At 38.0% G+C, this 17841-nt stretch overlaps 4 protein-coding genes across 7 annotated transcripts in view; 3 read left to right on the plus strand and 1 right to left on the minus strand.

Moving 5' to 3' along the window:
- The first annotated feature begins 68 nt into the window (after positions 1-68).
- Positions 69-3490, plus strand: LOC139632828 (C-type lectin-like). Of its 2 annotated transcripts, XM_071498045.1 has the most exons (6): positions 74-327; positions 468-575; positions 1427-1687; positions 1801-1964; positions 2070-2200; positions 2842-3490. In XM_071498045.1, exons 1-6 carry the CDS (start codon positions 216-218, stop codon positions 2990-2992), a joined length of 927 nt encoding a protein of 308 aa, XP_071354146.1. In that variant the 5' UTR covers positions 74-215; the 3' UTR covers positions 2993-3490. The 2 variants fall into 2 exon arrangements, with proteins under 2 accessions (XP_071354147.1, XP_071354146.1); XM_071498046.1 differs by lacking the exon at positions 468-575 and having other exon boundaries at positions 69-327.
- A 463-nt stretch (positions 3491-3953) lies between these two features.
- Positions 3954-10753, plus strand: LOC139633326 (macrophage mannose receptor 1-like). Its single transcript, XM_071498930.1, has 12 exons — positions 3954-4120; positions 4442-4555; positions 5605-5862; positions 5985-6148; positions 6885-7021; positions 7145-7292; positions 7939-8158; positions 8558-8674; positions 9738-9989; positions 10079-10242; positions 10330-10466; positions 10587-10753. Exons 1-12 carry the CDS (start codon positions 4003-4005, stop codon positions 10735-10737), a joined length of 1980 nt encoding a protein of 659 aa, XP_071355031.1. The 5' UTR covers positions 3954-4002; the 3' UTR covers positions 10738-10753.
- On the minus strand, positions 10694-15956 carry ttc8 (tetratricopeptide repeat domain 8). 2 transcript variants are annotated; one of them, XM_071498043.1, is made up of 15 exons: positions 15732-15956; positions 15370-15393; positions 15127-15247; positions 14975-15038; positions 14706-14865; positions 14339-14428; positions 14209-14253; positions 14041-14126; positions 13853-13940; positions 13604-13714; positions 13349-13488; positions 13071-13245; positions 12783-12905; positions 11870-11953; positions 10694-11761 (listed from the first exon to the last, which is right to left on the minus strand). In XM_071498043.1, the coding sequence occupies exons 1-15, from the start codon at positions 15843-15845 to the stop codon at positions 11645-11647; spliced, it is 1542 nt and encodes a 513-aa protein (XP_071354144.1). In that variant the 5' UTR covers positions 15846-15956; the 3' UTR covers positions 10694-11644. The 2 variants fall into 2 exon arrangements, with proteins under 2 accessions (XP_071354144.1, XP_071354145.1); XM_071498044.1 differs by lacking the exon at positions 15370-15393 and having other exon boundaries at positions 15732-15955.
- A 614-nt stretch (positions 15957-16570) lies between these two features.
- The window catches only part of eml5 (EMAP like 5), a 36691-nt gene continuing 35420 nt past the window's right edge, over positions 16571-17841 (plus strand). Inside the window, exon 1 of one of the 2 annotated variants that reach the window (XR_011693640.1) lies at positions 16571-17232. Coding sequence is in view for 1 of the 2 variants with exons in the window: in XM_071498173.1 (XP_071354274.1) it covers positions 17036-17232 (197 nt within the window). In the remaining variant the exon portion in view is untranslated. The remainder of the gene's footprint in view (positions 17233-17841) is intronic. The other variant, XM_071498173.1, reaches the window with a different exon arrangement.

The raw sequence follows: 17841 nt of genomic DNA on the forward strand, positions 1-17841 counted from the left end.
CAATAGGAAGCAAAGCCTTATCCTTGATCCTTCTTGTGAAATTGTTTATAATTTCACTTCTCTTTCCTGGTGAATTACAGTAACTCAGACTCCATTACGAAGAATCTATTGTTGAGCTCAGCACTGGCAGCATCAAGTGTCAAAACACGGCAATGTCCTGACAAATCATCTTTAGCATGTGCTCTCATACGACGGATCTCATCTAAACAGTCAGAATGGAGAGGACAGGAGCCTCAAATCATGATTTCGATGGCGGATTAAACACACTGATTTGTCAAGAGGACTTGTATGACGAGGAGCACCCCCCTTACCAAAACAAGCAACAAGGTACAAAAAAGCATATTTAAACTCAACTGCTGGTGAGCACATTAACAGTAAAATGGTCCTGGAATATGTGCCACTACGATAATAGAGTGTTGTTAGTACAGTTTTGGGATTCATGATATTGAGTTATTATCTGTGTCTAGTGTCCATGTCCATTATAGCACCTGGGAGACATGGCAGGCTGGCTGCAGTGATCCTGGTGCTACTCGCCGCTGTGCTACTGATAGTTGATATAAGTCTTGGGGTCCACTGTAAGTCAATATTTGTGATTGTTTTCTTGATTCATTAATTAATTGGTAGTATGTTATATCAGAAAATAGAATATGTCTATTACAATTTTATTAATGTCATTAGATATATAGTTTTGTCCATCAAAGAGTCCGAGGCAAAAAGATATTCACTTAACTGTGATGTGAGCAGCAAATTCTCACATTTAAGAGGAACCAGGCATTTTTGCTTGAAAATTGACTTGAGCGATTAATCAGTTATCAGAATAGGTATTAATTAATTTTCTGTAGTTGGGCTTATCAATTATTTGACTAATCATTGCGTCTGTAGCCTGAGCTAATGTCGCTTATTGCTTGTTTTGTATAACCTTAATGTTAATGCTGAACAGAGAATTTTTTTTTTTACATTTTTGCACAAGGAATTATTTTAATTATCTGATTAATTGAAATAAGTAGTTTTCTGTCAATCAGCTGATTCATTAATTGTTTCAGTTCTGTCTTTGATGAAACAGTGTACGGAAACGCTACACATTAAAAAAAAATCTTTCTCTTTCTAGAAAAACTAGTTAAGTGATAGGTCAGGTACATACTGTGTGTGCAGCAGCTTTAACAAATGTGCATTCTGAATACGTCTAGGGACTGAATGTACTATTTTTGTTCATGCTGGACATTTCAGTGAATAATTTTGGAATGCATTAATCTTCTAGTTTAAATACTTTTTTATGGTGTTTTAGCTGAGTGTTTGCCATACTCTAGCAGGGAGAGAGACGAGACACAAATCTGGAGGAGTAAAAAAAAAAAAAAAAGAACAACAACAACAATGAGAGAAACAAAAAGACACGCTATGAAAAACTGTCTGTCTTCAACACTTTCAGACAACAAACTCAAAGATACCCACCTCACAATTGCGGACACAGAAAACATCGCAAACGAGTTGAACAAACTCCAGGAAACTTACAAGACTGCCATCGAAACCATGAACGGTGCGAATAAGGAGCTGGACAGTGAGAAGAGTCGACAGGCACAAACCAACTGGGAGCTTGAGCACCAGACAAGAAGAAAGGATGACTACGAGAAGCAGATTAATACAATTACAAGGGACATTGAATCAATGAGATTGCACCTACCACTTATTAGTGAGACCTCTTTTACTATTTTTGTATAGCAAATGTATTGAAAGCATACTGATATGTTTATTTCTGTCGTTTTATATCTTTGTGTTATTCACTGTTATTTTCTTTGGCAACAGGTAATGGCTGCAGACATTGTCCCCCAGGATGGATTTTGATGAACTTCATGTGTTATTACTTCCCTTTCTCGGACACTGGTGGAGTGAAAACCTGGCAAAAAGCCAGAGATTTCTGTCAGACGTATGGTGGTGATCTTATTGTCATAGACAGCAAAGACAAAGAGGTTGGTTGATATTTCTTTGCAACACTGTTTTTCTAAAATTTCAAAATAACAAAAATGTATTTTTTTAATTGTGTGTAATTGTGTGTTTATATTTCTATTTGTTAGAACTCAACTGTAAATTACTTGAGAAATCATATTGACCACTCAAAACCCCTCAGTGGCTTCTGGATTGGACTGAGAGATTTGCAAAATGATGGGATTTGGAAATGGTTGGATGGAACAGTATTGGTTGAAGGGTAAGAGTTAAATATGTCTCAAAAAATTCATAAAACAAGAGCCAGATTTTATAGGACTTTCTCAACATAACATCGCAGACGAGGTCAATTTCTGGTACATCCAGTTAGGTAGTGAAGATTTACAGGATTTACATTTTTATTTTTAAAAGGAAATTCCTACTAATTGATTGTATCCTCTTGCATAATTAGTTGGAACAGGAAGGGATTATATTTTACCTGCTATACCTTAACCACAAGCAACAGCAAAAAGTTTGCTGAACAGTCTGTTCTCTCCACTGCTTTGCCATAAAATAATGTAACTTTGACAAAAAATGAAAGACGACGCTAATGAATTACCAATTACATATTGTTTTTCAAACAAATGTGACATGAACAGACATGATTGGCCACCAGGACATTTGGGAAAACAAATTTTAGCTTGAGCTTTTGTAAAGGGGTGGGAAACAATGTCAAGAATTTAATAAAAAAAATTAAATTCATGTAAGAGAGGTCAACCAGGGGCTTGCTGACCGAATATTTCAATCACTGATTTTTTTCTTTTTGATTCCCATTCATTTGAGACAGCAGGGAAAAAAATGAAGATGCAGACTGAGGGAAAGCAAATATTATGTCTCAGTAAACGAATCTATTATTTTCTCCAGGTACTGGGATGACAATGAACCAAATAATGTCAACAGTGACAACTGTGCAGCATTGAATCCCAGTGAAAACTTCTTCAAGGCTTGGAAGGATGTTTTTTGTGGTGTTATGATGAAATGGATTTGTGAAAAAGCTCCAACTTCTATGAATTAGAGGAGTGTGTTGCCTGATTTGCTCGCAAACGCACAGAATTTTTACCGAATCAGTGCTTTGGCCTACAGGCTACATACTGTACACATGTGCATGCTACCGTTACAGAGATCTCTGTGAGCTTAGTCTAATAATCTAACAACTGTACACAACAATTTCAGTGTTTTCATAATTGCTGTTTGTCCTGATGTCTGATAGCTAACACTGTAGTGTAACAAAGATTCATTTTAATGGATACTAAACCATTTATAAATGCCTTATGAATTTGCAATAAGGTGGTGTTAGTATGTAAATATGGATTGCTTCATCAAGCTTTAATGGGTAATCAAGTCTGCAGTAAATTAATATTAAAAGAGCTGGGTAAAAAGACCAAGCAAATTACATTTAAGAATACAAATGATATACAAATTGTTAATCTGTTTATAAATATTTTATTGGCTATTAATTAGAACATAAACCTGTGTTTAAATATGATCTATTAAAAAGTGGCATTGATTTACAGTGGAGATTGTTTGTTCAATCAATATCTTTAGCTCTAGAAAGCACCTTGTAAGTATTATTTCCCATTTTGCAACTCATATATGAAGCTCCGGCTTCTAGCCAGTTAGCTTAGCTTAGCATAAAGACTGGAAATGGAGATACAAGTTGCCTGGCTTTATTTGACGGTTATGAATTCTGTATTTCATAAATGTTAATCAGCACCTCATAAATTCAATTGACGCAACAGCCTGCAAACAAGCTTACAAGCACAGAGTGAACAGTGGTGTTATATTTAACATTTATATGTGAAAATGAGTTGTACTGTAATGAGTTCCACAGGGGGTTGACAATGGTATTGTAACATACTTAAATGAAAAACTCAAACTACACGTGCATCTGTATGAATGATGTTTTACCAACTATAATCCAGTCACACAAAGGCATCCAGACCAGGGTTCAAACACACACGTCTGCCTTATCACAGGCACAGACAAGAGACAAACAGATCAATAGGTACTACTTTCACCAGTGTAATGGAGAACTTGCAGTCACGGTCAGAACATGAGGAGGAAATGTCAGTCGAACAAAAGCTTTCTCAACTTTTCAGCACAGATGGGCATAGGCGCTCTCAACGTTATGCATTAGGACAAGGTACAAATCACTTTAAAATTAAATCTTCTGACTTGTCTTTCACACCATCACTTCACTCTTTTCTCTCTTTACTCCCTGGAACTAACCCTGTGTGACTTTAGCTCATTCAGTGACATAGATTTTAAATATATGTGAAAAATGTAATAATTTTTAAAATATTCTGTGGTTTACAACCGAAAATGAGATGACTAAACTACAATGATATTTGTGCTTTCCCCTGTAACCTATCAGTAGGTAAAAAGTCACACTGATAATGCTCTTGAGTGCTTACTTGTGGTGATATACATTAGTAAGATTTTAATTCAGAGGAACATTTTCAAGGTCTGTTGACAAAGGGAGCTGGATCTGCGTTTCCACCCCACCGACTGGTATTACTGGGTCTGGGCCTACTGAATGCTGTTCTGCTGATAGCTGGTGTTGTCACTGGGATTTATTGTGAGTATGAGAGTTCACAGAAAACTGCAGATTGCTTATAAGTAACGTACAATCGCTGTCCTTTTGCATTCTCAATTTCTCAACATGTGCTGTACGGGCATGTACTGCATCCAGTGGCCATTTTACAGCTGTTACAGCAGGAATGTGCATCTCAACCTTTCAGGCAGATTTGTTGTATATCATGATATGCAGTGAATTATGTGATCATAAACACACTTAAGCAGCAAGTGAAAATGACTGAAGACTTAATTCAGCTCTGTTTCAATGCAGTTTGATGTGGTGTGAAACGAAAGGGTCGTATCTAATACTTTGTCATTTCATGGACTGATATTTTGGTCTGTAAAATGTCTTAAAATAGAGACAAAGTATCATCACAAGTTCCCAGAGCCCATGGTGACATCCTCAGGTTGTTTGTTTTGTCTGAACACCAGTTCTTAAACCAAAGGTACTCAATTTACAATTATGTGAGACAAAGAAATGCTAATACAAATTGAATCCATTATCAGACTTGTTGCTGATTAAATTATTGTTGATCAGCTGATTCATTAACTGTTTCAAGTCTTCACGATAAAATGCATTTTAAAACAATGAGAGTCTCTAGTAGTGACACTGTACTTAGGCACTGCTGTGTTTAAGTGCTAAAAATGGCCTGCTCCCATCTTCACAAAGATAGTGCTAACATGCTAATGTTAAGCAGGTATAATTTCTCTCCATCAGCGGGTTAGCATGCTAACATTTGCTAATTAGCACTAAACAAAAAGTGTAGCTGTGGCTGATGGGTATGTCATTAGTTTTTACAAGGTATTTGGTCATAAACCAAAGTATTTTCACTAATTAAAATATCATGAGTGTCAGTGTTGTGGCAGTTCATTTTGTTGATGTTGAGATATTTTTATTGGGTTAGTGAAACGGTGATCATCAAAGTCTGTCCTTCTCTTAGTCTGAGGACCTTTGATTCCCAGAATCCAACAGTTGTTGAGATAATTCATTCATGATAATTCTGCCACAGTTCCTCTTTCTGTTTGTTATGATGAGCTTTTATGCCTCAGGTGCCAAAGCCCAAGACCTTCAAATTTCTTATTCAGCTGCTGCACCCCTCATTGCTGAGCTCAACCATCTCCGCAATCACAGTGGTATCATCAAAGCTAAAGTGGAGGCCCAGGCAGCATTAATGAGAGAGCGTGCCAGCCACCTGCAACTAAAGCTGCAAGTCAACCAGAAGAAGACAATCAGCGATGGCCTTCAGGAACAGCTTGAGACCCTTTACACAGAGAAGACAAATATAAAGAGTAATCTAACTGCTTTAGGTAAGGCAGACTTCCAAAATGTTCAAGAAAAAAGAAAATGTCATGGTTGAAATTGTGGAATACATGTCATATCGTTTCTAAAATAGTCTTTGACAGGACTTTTTTTTCTCTTGTTGCAACAGAGGAAAGCTGTGGCAGATGCCTACAAGGATGGATGTTTCTTAAATCATCCTGCTATTATTTTTCTTATCGCTCTTCTAAAAACAAGAAGAACTGGCCTGATAGCAGAGCAGACTGTATTAGTCAAGGGGGTGACCTGCTTGTGATCAATAACTTTGAGGAGCAGGTGGGTAAAAAAAAAAAATAAAATAAATGCAGAAAAGGGTTTCAGTCTCAGAAAAATACAAAGATTATAAGGAATAATACCTCTCACTTCTTTGGATGTCTCTACACCTGATTTTAAAGTCTCATAAAGTTCATATGTCATGGGTCAGTTGTTCACGTTTAGTATGGAGGAGAAAATAAATGTATCTTAGGTGAAAATGTGTTCATTGATATCTAACTCATGTTGGACTGCATGAATATTCCTTTAAAAATTAGTTTCATATCTGTGAGATTAAAGCTGTTATAAGTGATGTTTTTATATCAACATGACAATGTGATGAACCCACAGAGCGTTATCATCCAAGTCTGCAGCTCCCCCTGGCTTTACAGACATATATAGTGAGATTCAGCTCATTGTTTCTCTGTTTGGTCCATAAAGTTACTGATTTGGTTCATTCTGACCACTTTTAAAGGGTAATTTTCTCCGTACATAGAAGAGAAAAAAAATAATTGATTGACTTTCCCCAGGCAACACACAGTAAGAGATTCACCCTACAACTCTCCTCACAATTCCTCAAATATTGCTACATCCTGACTGGAGCCTGCATGTTTTATCTGTCCCTTCAAACCAGGGACTCTCTGACCCCATTGCGTAAGAAGCAAAGTGAGAAAACAGATCAGGGAAAATAGGGACTTCACAGGCTATTTGATTCATTTATGCAATTAATGTATTAACTCCTGTGTATGCGTTTTTAAAGCAACTCATGAGTGACAACTTTCCAAAGCTGATGAGCAGTGGTTCATATTTTGAACAAGGCTTCTGGATCGGCCTCAGTGAAAATGTGGCAGAAGAGAAATGGGTCTGGGTTGACAACACAACTGTGGTGGAAACAATGTAAGCATGTCACAGATGGCCATCACTTACTGCTGATTACTACGATTTGAATTTGAATTGTCATGACGAACAGACATAATGGAACTAAATTCCTCTTCTGAATGACTTTATGATTTATTCCAGGTACTGGAGAAATGGACAGCCGAGCCGTAATGAACCTCAGAGCCGGGGCTGTGCTGCTTTTAATTACTATTCCGATGCAAGGAGGACATGGTATAATGCAAACTGCCATGACCATGAGTTGAAATGGATATGTGAAATGGAGCCAAACTAGACATGATGTCCCTCAAGAAGAAATCCCAATAGCAGGACCATTAATTTGTGTCTATGCAAAATCTTTAAAATAAACAACAATAAACTTCAGCTTAATACATTAGCATCCATGTTGTATGTGATCATTCAAGGTACACACACTTCTTCAGGTAAATGAAGAATGACATCAAGCACCTGGTTTACAGTATAGTTGCTCTGCAGCATACAATTTAATTTAATTTCATGGTAATTTAGTTATGTTTTGGCAGAAAACAGTAATTTGAAAATGCCAAAAAACTACCAAAAGAAACACTAGAGACTACACACATGCACACATACACACACAAACACACACACACACACACACATTTGCTCATGATACCATTTCACTTGTTGATTCCTTTGGAGGTCCATGGCCATAACAGAGCAAACAGGTACAACTAAAAAAATAAAGGAGCTGACTGATGAGTTGATCCCGCTGATTTATATACGGTAAATGAAATAAATCATACTTCACTAAATGAAACAAAGAGTGACACCTAAAGAGTCATGTCTTACAAACTGAGTAAATTAAAAACCATTTTGTTTAGGTGATTCAGAAAATGGCGCAGCTTTTCAAATTACCTGCACTCCCTGTAAATATTTAACAAATGAACTTGACTTTCTGTTTGTTATGTCCCACACCCCCCTACACACGGGGCAATGTCCTGACAAATAGTCTGTCTCAGGGACAATCACGTCCAACTGCTCTCATCTCAACAGGCAAAATGGAGGACAAAGAAAACTTAGCTGGCACTTTTGATAGCACATATGACAAACTGGACAGTCAGGAGGACTTCAACACAGATGATCAAGCTTTATACTCAAACCAAGATAAGCAACAAGGTATACATTGACATTTAATTATTTGGTCAGTATCTAAAGTGACTTAGAAGTGAATGAGACGTGAATAATCGACAGTGTACATCAGCAAGAATCTGATTATGCTTGTTCTTTGTGCCAGACTCTAAAAAAGTGCTCGAAACACATTACTGTGTTTATTTCTGTCATTCTTTATACACATCCTTGTTTTCCTGCAAGTTATTAAGTGCATGCTTTGAATCTGTTTTTTTTTTATTACTCTATATCTTAATCATTAATTATCATCAACAACCAACATAAGACATCTTAGTGAGGTGTTATAAACATCCCTGCTCGTTTAGTCTGGTTATTTCTTTAGCTTTATCACCTGTCTGTATGTGGCTCTGACATTGATCCACTACTTCTCTGTGTCCGTGTCTCCAGTGTCCATGTCTGTGGTGAGACCTGAATCCATTATGAATCATTACAGGCGGCTTGCAGTGAGCCTGACAGTGCTTGCTGTCATTCTTCTAGTCATTGATATTGGCCTGGGCGTCTATTGTAAGTCACTGTTAACCTATAGGACTTATAGATTTTTAATATTGCAAAAATATTGCATTAAACATATTATGAGGTGACATGCAATCACAATGTCAAAGGTAAAAAATAATCTTTGAAGTAACAAAAGTAAAGTCAACAGAGGAGGTACAGCTATTAATCATTGACATATTGAACATGATTTACTTTAAAGATGCTATAAGCAATATCTTTAATATTGACTGTGTGTAATGTAAAATGTGTCACTCGGAGCGGCGACCACACCTGACAGTCTATGCAGCATTTTGACTTCTTTTAACACACTGTTTTGGTTTTGCAGCTCACAACTTTATGCTGTTCTGGTTCACCACTGTCACTGATCCCATCAGCTGCACGCCACCTGCTCAGCACTAAACAGCAGAAGTATTTAGCAGCTAAAGAGCCAGATATTTCCCTTAGGGGGAAATATATAATATATAATTAATTCATTAGGAAGACACTATCTGCTCTGTGCCTGCTAACAATTATTACTGCTAAATTCTGGTTACTTACAGCTTGTGTGACACTTAAACTCAAAAAAAAGGCACCACTGAAAAAAAAATGTGAACTCTCTATATCACATGTGATGGTGGGAGCATATAGTCTCTAGCTCGAGTGCCAGCACTGAAACATTTCTCTTACAGCTCAGCAGGACCCTGCTGTGAACTAATGTTTCATGACACCTTGCAGAGATTATACACAAAAAATACAATAAATTAAACTTTCTGGAGCTGAACATGACAAATAAATCTTTGACCATATCAAGAGTGAAAAGTTGAGAGTAGAAGTCTGATAAGTGTTAAATGTTTTTACAAAGCAGTTACACAAGCCTGTGCAGTGTGCATCGATAGTGTTATTATATAATGGTTTTTCAATTAAATATTTTTCTGCTACTACTCCTGTGATCACTTTTGACTTTGAATTTACACTGTACAGCAGGTAAGTACAGGTGTCCTGAAAAGAGTGTAAAATGATGTTTACCATGCTTTTCAAAAACTTCAGCTGATTGCTCGACTCCAGTAACGCTATGTCTCTTCACCACTTACAGATAGCAAACTTACTGGTGGGCACATGACAATAACAGACGTCAACAGAGAGATCACCAAACTGCAGGCTGTTTACAATGCTGCAATCCAAAGCAGGGATGACACCAAGAAGGAGTTGGCAAAAGAGATCAGTGAACAGCAACATACCACTTGGGAGTTGGAACATCAGGGTAGAAGAAACAAAGACTATGAAAAGCAGGTCGACAAGATGAAGACAAGAATTTCAGTATTGAAAACCCACCTACCAATGATTAGTAAGAGCTTTTTTTACCTGTTTGTATTATCGAAGTATTAAATACATAATTATCATAGTCCAAACCAAACTAAATGTTTCCATTTTCAGCGGAAGGCTGCAGACACTGTCTCCCCGGATGGACTTTCATGAACTCAGCATGTTACTACTTTCCTTTCTCTGACACTATTTCGCGGAGACCATGGAATGAAGCAAGACAGTTTTGCAAGAATCAAGGAGGAGACTTGGCAGTGATAGAAAGTGTAGAGAAAAATGTAAGACCATAAAATTAGTCAGTGCATTGATATTTCTGGACGTTATGCATAACGTCTGTATTTGTGTGTGTATATTTCTGTTGACAGATGGGAGTGACTAACTTGATAAACAGTTATAATGACCCCACAAGGCCCCTAAGCCAGAGTGGCTTCTGGATTGGACTGAGAGATGTAGAAGAAGAAGGGATTTGGAAATGGCTGGATGGAAGAAGACTGTATGAGGGGTAACAGTTACACACCTGAGCATACTGAAAAAATGGAGTTAATATTCTCATTGTAGAAGCTTTCAGTGTTGTAAATAGGAGATATTACGGCTCAACAAAGAAACCTATCATTTGTTTCAGGTACTGGAATGACGGTGAGCCCAACAACCAAAATAATGAGGACTGTGCAGCTACGTATCCCAGAAGCAACCATTTTATGGCCTGGAATGATGCTCCATGCAGTTATAACCTGAAATGGATTTGTGAAATGGCGCCAAGGTCTGGAAGTTAATGTAATTTTTTTTTTTTTAATCACATGAAGTTTTTGTTTAATTATTTGAATGAAGAATTGACTCCACCTTAAAGATTTTTATGTATCTTCTCAACTGTTCTTTTTATTACCATGTCAAGCTACAAAATTACAAGTAAGGTTAAAATATGAAAAATACATATGATTTGTGAAATGAACTATAAAATGTAGATTCATTATTTTACTGTAATAAACTTAATATTTACTTTAACTATGTACACGTGTATTACTACTATACAGATCTGTACACTAGTTTACCAGTTTATCAGGAAAATACACACCTTCAGATAAATTGTACATTCCTTCAAGTCATATGATGCAAGAAGTGTGGCATAAAGCATGCAGAGCAGAGTTTGGAGTGTGATTTAGCAGGAAGTTAATGTCATAGACATTAATCATTACATAAACTATAAAAACCACTTAGTTGAACTTAATCACTGGAGCCAGGTTGTTTGGTTCTAGCATTTTCCAAATAGCTGCCATCTTGGCCTTTTCACACCCTGCTGCTGCAAGGATTTCTTAAGAATGATGTGAAAAGCAAAGAACTACCAGTGACCATGGATTTTGTAGGTAGAACCAGCTGGTAGATCAAACAGACATCCTAACAAGGTAAAATTGGGCAATACACAACATATGCACCACTGTATCCTATGGGAAACTCACTCTGTTAAACTTTACCTATTACATAAGGTATACCTGAAAACTGGCAATTTAGTGTGTATACACAAACTAAAACTAAGGCTCATTTCTTGATTTCCATGTCAGCCTTTTAGCATTTTAATGACTTTGAGTCTTAAAGCCTGATGGCTATCCCTACGTGCAGTGTCTCTGATCTCACAGCAGCATCATTCAAATCGCACCCCTCTTCCTATGCACGTTGGTCGGACGCTCACAGCACTGCAAAGTGCTGCCGAAGTTGCTTGAGAAGCTGCTGAGTGTCGACATGCTCGGGAAAGGCATCCTCAGACTTCTGGGCTGCAGTGTAGCTGCTCTGAAGGTCTCCAATCTAGACACAGACAAAAAGATCACTTTGGTAAACTTTATCATTTTGTTTATTGTCTCTTTAACGACTGCATAGTGTAGATGTTCAGATCAATAAACAGTAATAAATTACCTTTTCAGAAAGAATGGAAAGATTGAAGTGTGGCTCATACATGTGAGGGGCCAGTGATGCAGCGGTCTGTAGGAAGGCTTTAGACTGGATCAAAGATAGGACAATCATTTATATTGTCAACAGGATGATATTTAAAGTAAATTTAACTGAAAAGAACTCTTAGCTTATTTTCAACCCTAATCTTTTCATTGTATTGGGAGGATGTGAAAAGTTAATATAAAATGTCTCACTGTTTTTTGTGTCTGCAGAGCTCACCTCCACCACCTCTATGCCAGATAACACATTTTACATCACTTGAGAGACAGTACATCATTTTGTTCTCTTTCTGCTCAGTGGCATTTTAAGTTCAGCTCGAACACAATAGCTGTTTTTTATTTTCTGGAGAATGTACATAAACAACTTTTATTATTATTGATGCACTGTGGCAATCAGACTTTTAGGCCAACAAAACAAAATGAACCACAGGTATATTTTTCTGCCGTTTCACATCTAAACATCCCCACACAATATTAGTATTATTAGTATTTGTACTGCAGGTGATGGCTGGCACCAAGCTGCATGTGACACGCATGTGACACTCAGCCCAGGGAGCAGGCACACACTCTGTTCTGCTGTAGGATAACCACAATTTCATACAGTACTGTATATCCCATAATATCTTGTCTTATATCATGATATTAATGCTAAATTGATTTATAACCCAGCTCTTAGGAAACATTTTAAAACAGTCAATACTGTACTGTGTGTATTTGAGAAATATCTCTTGGTAATACAAGTTGGTATAACATTAATAATAATGATAGTTTAATGACTCTCTAATCGTGGGCTATGTAACATCATCCTCCAGCATTTAAAAGGAAGGCAATTTGATCTCATACCTCATATTTTAACAGACTAAAAGATATGACTTCACCTGTTCAATATGACCTTTGCGCAGCTCCAGCACAGCCAAGTTGTTGTAGGCCTCAGCATGGTCATTATTAAAAGCCAAAGCCAGTTTAAAACACTGATAGGCCAGTGTCAGGTCTCCTATGCCCTGTAAACATAGAACACAGGCACTTTATACCAGCTTCTATTTGTATGTTGTAAGCTTGTGAGCTCTGTTTGAGAGCAGTTAATATTTGGTTTGTTTTAACTGTAAACTATACATATTATTAAATCATCAGACATTTTGGGATATATTTGGGTGTTGCTAACTCACCACAGCAACGTGTCCTATATTGTACCAGACATCAGCCTGCTCCTCATCATTGTCCACCAGGGTCAGAGCCCTCTCAAATGAGGACAGAGTCATGTCATACTGCTGGGCATAGAAGCAGCACAGGCCCAGGTTGTTGTACAGCTGGCAGTTATACACCCCCATCTGGAGCAGCCGTCTAACAAAGGGAGAATTACATTTAATCATAGATGGCAAATAGCTCCTCATTACCTATAGTGTAACAGTGTACTAAATAAATTATACATAAAAGTTAGTCTGACCTGTAGAACCTCAGGGCGATCTCCGGCTGATCAGTATAGAAGTGATTGCTGCCTATACAGGCTATAGCTTCCACATGAGTGTTGTCCTGCTTCAGGACATCTTTGTAGTACTCTGTGGCTGATGAAATGTTGTTCATCTCCTGCAAGAATATCACAATATAGACAATAAATATGGTTTCCTATGTCTTTTGGTCGTTCTGCCTCGGGGGTGGAGTACAGGGAGTCTATACTAATAACCATCATGACATATTTTACCTCATGAATGCGAGCAATTCCTGTTAGAAGAGTGACCTCACCAGGGAAGTGGTCCAGGCCTTGTTTGAAAAGGTTGAGTGCTGTTATTGGTTGATCAAGACGCTGGTAAACCTATGGGAAAAAAAACACACAAGGTTTGTTATTTCATTTATTAGCAAACATTTGGCTCAGAAATAGGTAAGAAGGAATATTTTCCATTGTGCAACAAGCTGGTAATGTGATGTTTTGCTATGATGTCTCCATCACTACCTTTGCCAGGTAGAGATATGTATCCACCACCTCTTGGTGATTGAGAGCTGAACGAAACTGTTTTTCTGCCTCTCTATACAAACCAAGCCTGCAAAGGTCAGAAATATCAATCATTAAAGATTATAAGAGTGCACTTTTTAGAAATGGAAATGATATACTGAGCTAAAATAATGTGGATGTTTACTTGCCTGTAGTAACATTTTCCCAGCTGAACTTTCCACCACCAGTCTTTGAACTGAGCATGTTCAGTAGCTTGAGCAGCCAAATCTAGAGCCTGGTGAAGAAATATTAAGTTTTTGTTGCATGACTAACAGTCAGCCAATTCTCTTTATGCTGTAAATCTATGCACTACTTACATTTTTCACATCGTTTTCATGATGGAAGATGTACTCAAACAGTGTCTGAGGAGGGAAATGATGGTTACTTGACATTTGAGAAAAAGCAATGATCTTAATTAATTTTTGCAAGTCATAGTCTCAGTCTTACCCTGGATAAATTGGGCTTCTGGGAGTACTTGGCCAGATTTAGTCTTGACAAGTTAATAAATGGTCCATCGGGATTGGTTAGCATTGACGCCTGGAGAAACAGTGAAACAACATATCATGCTAAATGACACAGGCTTTCTTCATCGTCAGTAAAATGTATAACACAATAAATAATAAATATATATGATTTATAGGAAAGTGCAATAGAAAAATGTTACCAATCTGACAATGATAACATATTAAGTCATGTGACAAAATTCTATACAAATACATCAATAAAGGTTTGTTCTATTTTGGTCAGAAACTGTGTTTCCCACATGCACATGCAGCCTTTATGTTGCTGCAAACTTTCAGGCATGTTTACTCACTGTTCCCAGACGAATGAATCTACCAGAAGCACTAGTGACAGGGCGAGCAGTGCTTGCAGTGCGGGGAGTTTTGATGGCCTGCTCCATTGTCCCAGGTCGCCCTGACTGTGTGCTGGGTCTCACAAATCCTGTGATAGGACGCCCTGATTGTGTCATAGGCCTTGAATTCAGAAAAGAAAACACAGATCAGGCATCTATTAATTTATTGAAAATGTCATCAATGATAAAATTTCAAGGCAAATTTTTAAGCATTGCCTGGCAGACTGTACCTGACAGCTGGTGTGGGCCCTCCGCCCTGACTTGTTCCAGGGAGCCTCAGTGATGTTCCAGGGCCTTGAAGAAAGTCAGATCTTATCAGTCTAACAAATTTAACCATTTGGTATCAGTAAAAAAAAAAAAAAAAAGTAGAGTTTAAACTTACGTGCAACTTGAGCAATAGAGCTCTCATCCAGCATCATCTCAGCAATCCCCTCCTGATCAACCTCAATTTCATCTATATATACCATCTCTGTTAGAGCACGAGTTTTCAAGCTCCATGCAGCCTATAAAAAACACCATGTCACAGCTTACAATCACTAGGTAAACATGTTGCAGTAAGGACCACTGTCACAAGACAAAAGATTTTAAAAAATGACAGAGAGGAATAGTCTGCAATCGAGGTTACCTCTGCGATAAACAAGGAGGAGTCCTTAAAACAGCATGCATTGAGTTAGTGAGAAAAGAGGAAAGTTGAGGACAGATGTGAATAAACGAAAATAGAAAGGAAAAAATTAAAATAATTGAAATAATAGTGCAGAAGAAATCAAAGGTTAAATGAAATGCAATGTCCAGGGTATCTTCCAGCACAATGAGTCAAGAGATACCAGTAAATTCAACATTAGCTAAATGAGACTATAAAAAACTACTAGGATTAATCGGGGCTATGCACCAGTTTCTACAGGTTGCCTGTGTTAGCAAATTATAAGGCTTCGCTTAATAGATAATCGCTAGCATGCTAGGCTAGCCCGGCTAACTGTGTCACAGTACCTGGTCATATGGGTTGTCTTGCAATATTTTTGTACAAATATCTGAACACTGTTGTAGTTTCCGCCTCCTGTAATAGCTCCACGCCAGAAACAAAGGGTCCATCGTCACTTCCATTGCTTTGGCCGGTAAGAAAAAAGGTGCAGAAATGGATTAGCAAGCTGTTTAGCAAAGCTGGGACGACGGCGAAGCTTCCTCTGTCGCTGGGCAACAGCGGAGGAGGTGGTCCTTCAATGACGTATTTCCGCTAATGAAAGAAATGCCTAATTAACCTTTTTTTTTTTTTTCAGAATTTTTGAAACGAAACGACAGAGCAAGAGTGACATACATAACATGAAATAACAGTGTTTGTATCATGCATTGAATAGATAAAGTCCTAAATGTCAAAAAAGAAAAAATAAATTTACTAATTTGGCAGACGCCTTTGTCCAAAGCGACTTACAAGTGAGTAAAGCTCCAGTGCAGTAGGAAACCTTGGCGTAAGTACAAAGTACAACATCTATTTAATAAGTGCAAGGAAAATGAGGATAAAAAAAACAAAAGAATAGAATAGAAATAAAATGTTTTTAAACAACTTAATATGAATAATATTAAGTGCAAACGGTACATCTTCCTCAGATCTCTATTGATAAGCTTAAAAGACTCAGTGCAGTTTCCAAACACAAAAATGAATAGTTCACAAAAAACAATATATATCAATATATTTCACAATTCTGTTAAATATATATTTATTTTAGGGGAGTGTTTTTTCTCTCTGTGTGTAAAATTCACCCATTAATAGAAGGAGTCAATACTAAATTAATCAAATTAAATCATTGCCAGTTTTATGTTATCCTTGTATAATTGCTTGAGTCGTGACGAGCGTGTCCTCTCCTGCTTTGTTTTCCTCTGCTCCTGATTTAAAAGATCTGATTGGAGGGCAGGCTGCTCCGTCATCTTTGTGGGCGGTGCTTGCGGAATAACAGTACAGCTCCATCTTTGTAGGATTTGACAGGAGCTTTGACCTGGAGCCGAGGAGGACCGCGATCCCGGGACCGAAGAAGTACAAGCAGATTCTCACAATGAACACAACCGCTTAGAAACCCGCTTCTCAAAACAGAGACAGAGGGCTTTCATCTTACCAGACAGCGAGACTATCAGCTCACACGCCCCTCAGAAATGCCCAGTTTCAACGCTCTCCCTGGACTGGTGAAAATCCAGCGGAACTGATGGGACACACGGGCTTAAAATAAATCCTTTTTGGTGAATGACACTGTATCAGAAAGCCTACGTGATAGCGACAGAGAGACACACACGGAAGTGCGGACATGGCTGACAGGACTGCTCCCAGCTGCCACCTGAGACTGGAGTGGGTGTACGGATACCGGGGACACCAGTGCCGCAACAACCTGTACTACACCGCCGCCAAGGAGATAGTCTATTTTGTCGCCGGTGTGGGGGTTGTGTACAACACCAGGGAACACAAGCAGAAATTTTACCTGGGACACAACGATGACATAATAAGGTAGTGTAATTATACATATATGCACACACACACACACACACACAACAGTTTGTTTCAGCACCTCGGACAGCACCAGACTCACAGCAGCAGAAGATGAATTGATCCTGTAGTGTTGTCATTGTTGGTGCTGGTGTCACCTTGTGTAATGTAATTTGATATTTTCTAGCCCCATAGGGAACACACACCTACACAGCACCGCCCCCCTAGTTTGTAATGGGGTCCAGTGTCTTGCTCAAGGACGCTCCAGCAGGGAGATGCCTTGAACCAGCTCTCCAGATTGGAGCTTCCTCTCTCTCACTACTAAAGATCACTCTGCTGCCACTCCTGATGTCATCTCTTCTAGTTGCCGGGCTGCTAGATTAGTATATCAGGCTTAAACATTAAAAACTGTATTAATCATTTAATCTACAAAATAGGGAAAATGCTGCTCATAATCTCCCAGAGGTCAAGGTGACAAGATTTTTGTCAAATTAACAGTCTAAAACTCAAAGATACTTAATTTGTAATCACACTGAACAAAAAGCAGCAAATTCAGTCATCAGAGAATGTGGACAAAAAAGAAATTGCTTAATAAAGGTCTTGATTAATCAGTTATCAGAATAGTTGACT

This window comes from Trachinotus anak, unplaced genomic scaffold (assembly GCF_046630095.1).
Source record: "Trachinotus anak isolate AG129_WGS33_773 ecotype Australia unplaced genomic scaffold, CSIRO_AGI_Tana_v1 ptg000015l, whole genome shotgun sequence".
Lineage (NCBI taxonomy): Eukaryota > Metazoa > Chordata > Actinopteri > Carangiformes > Carangidae > Trachinotus > Trachinotus anak.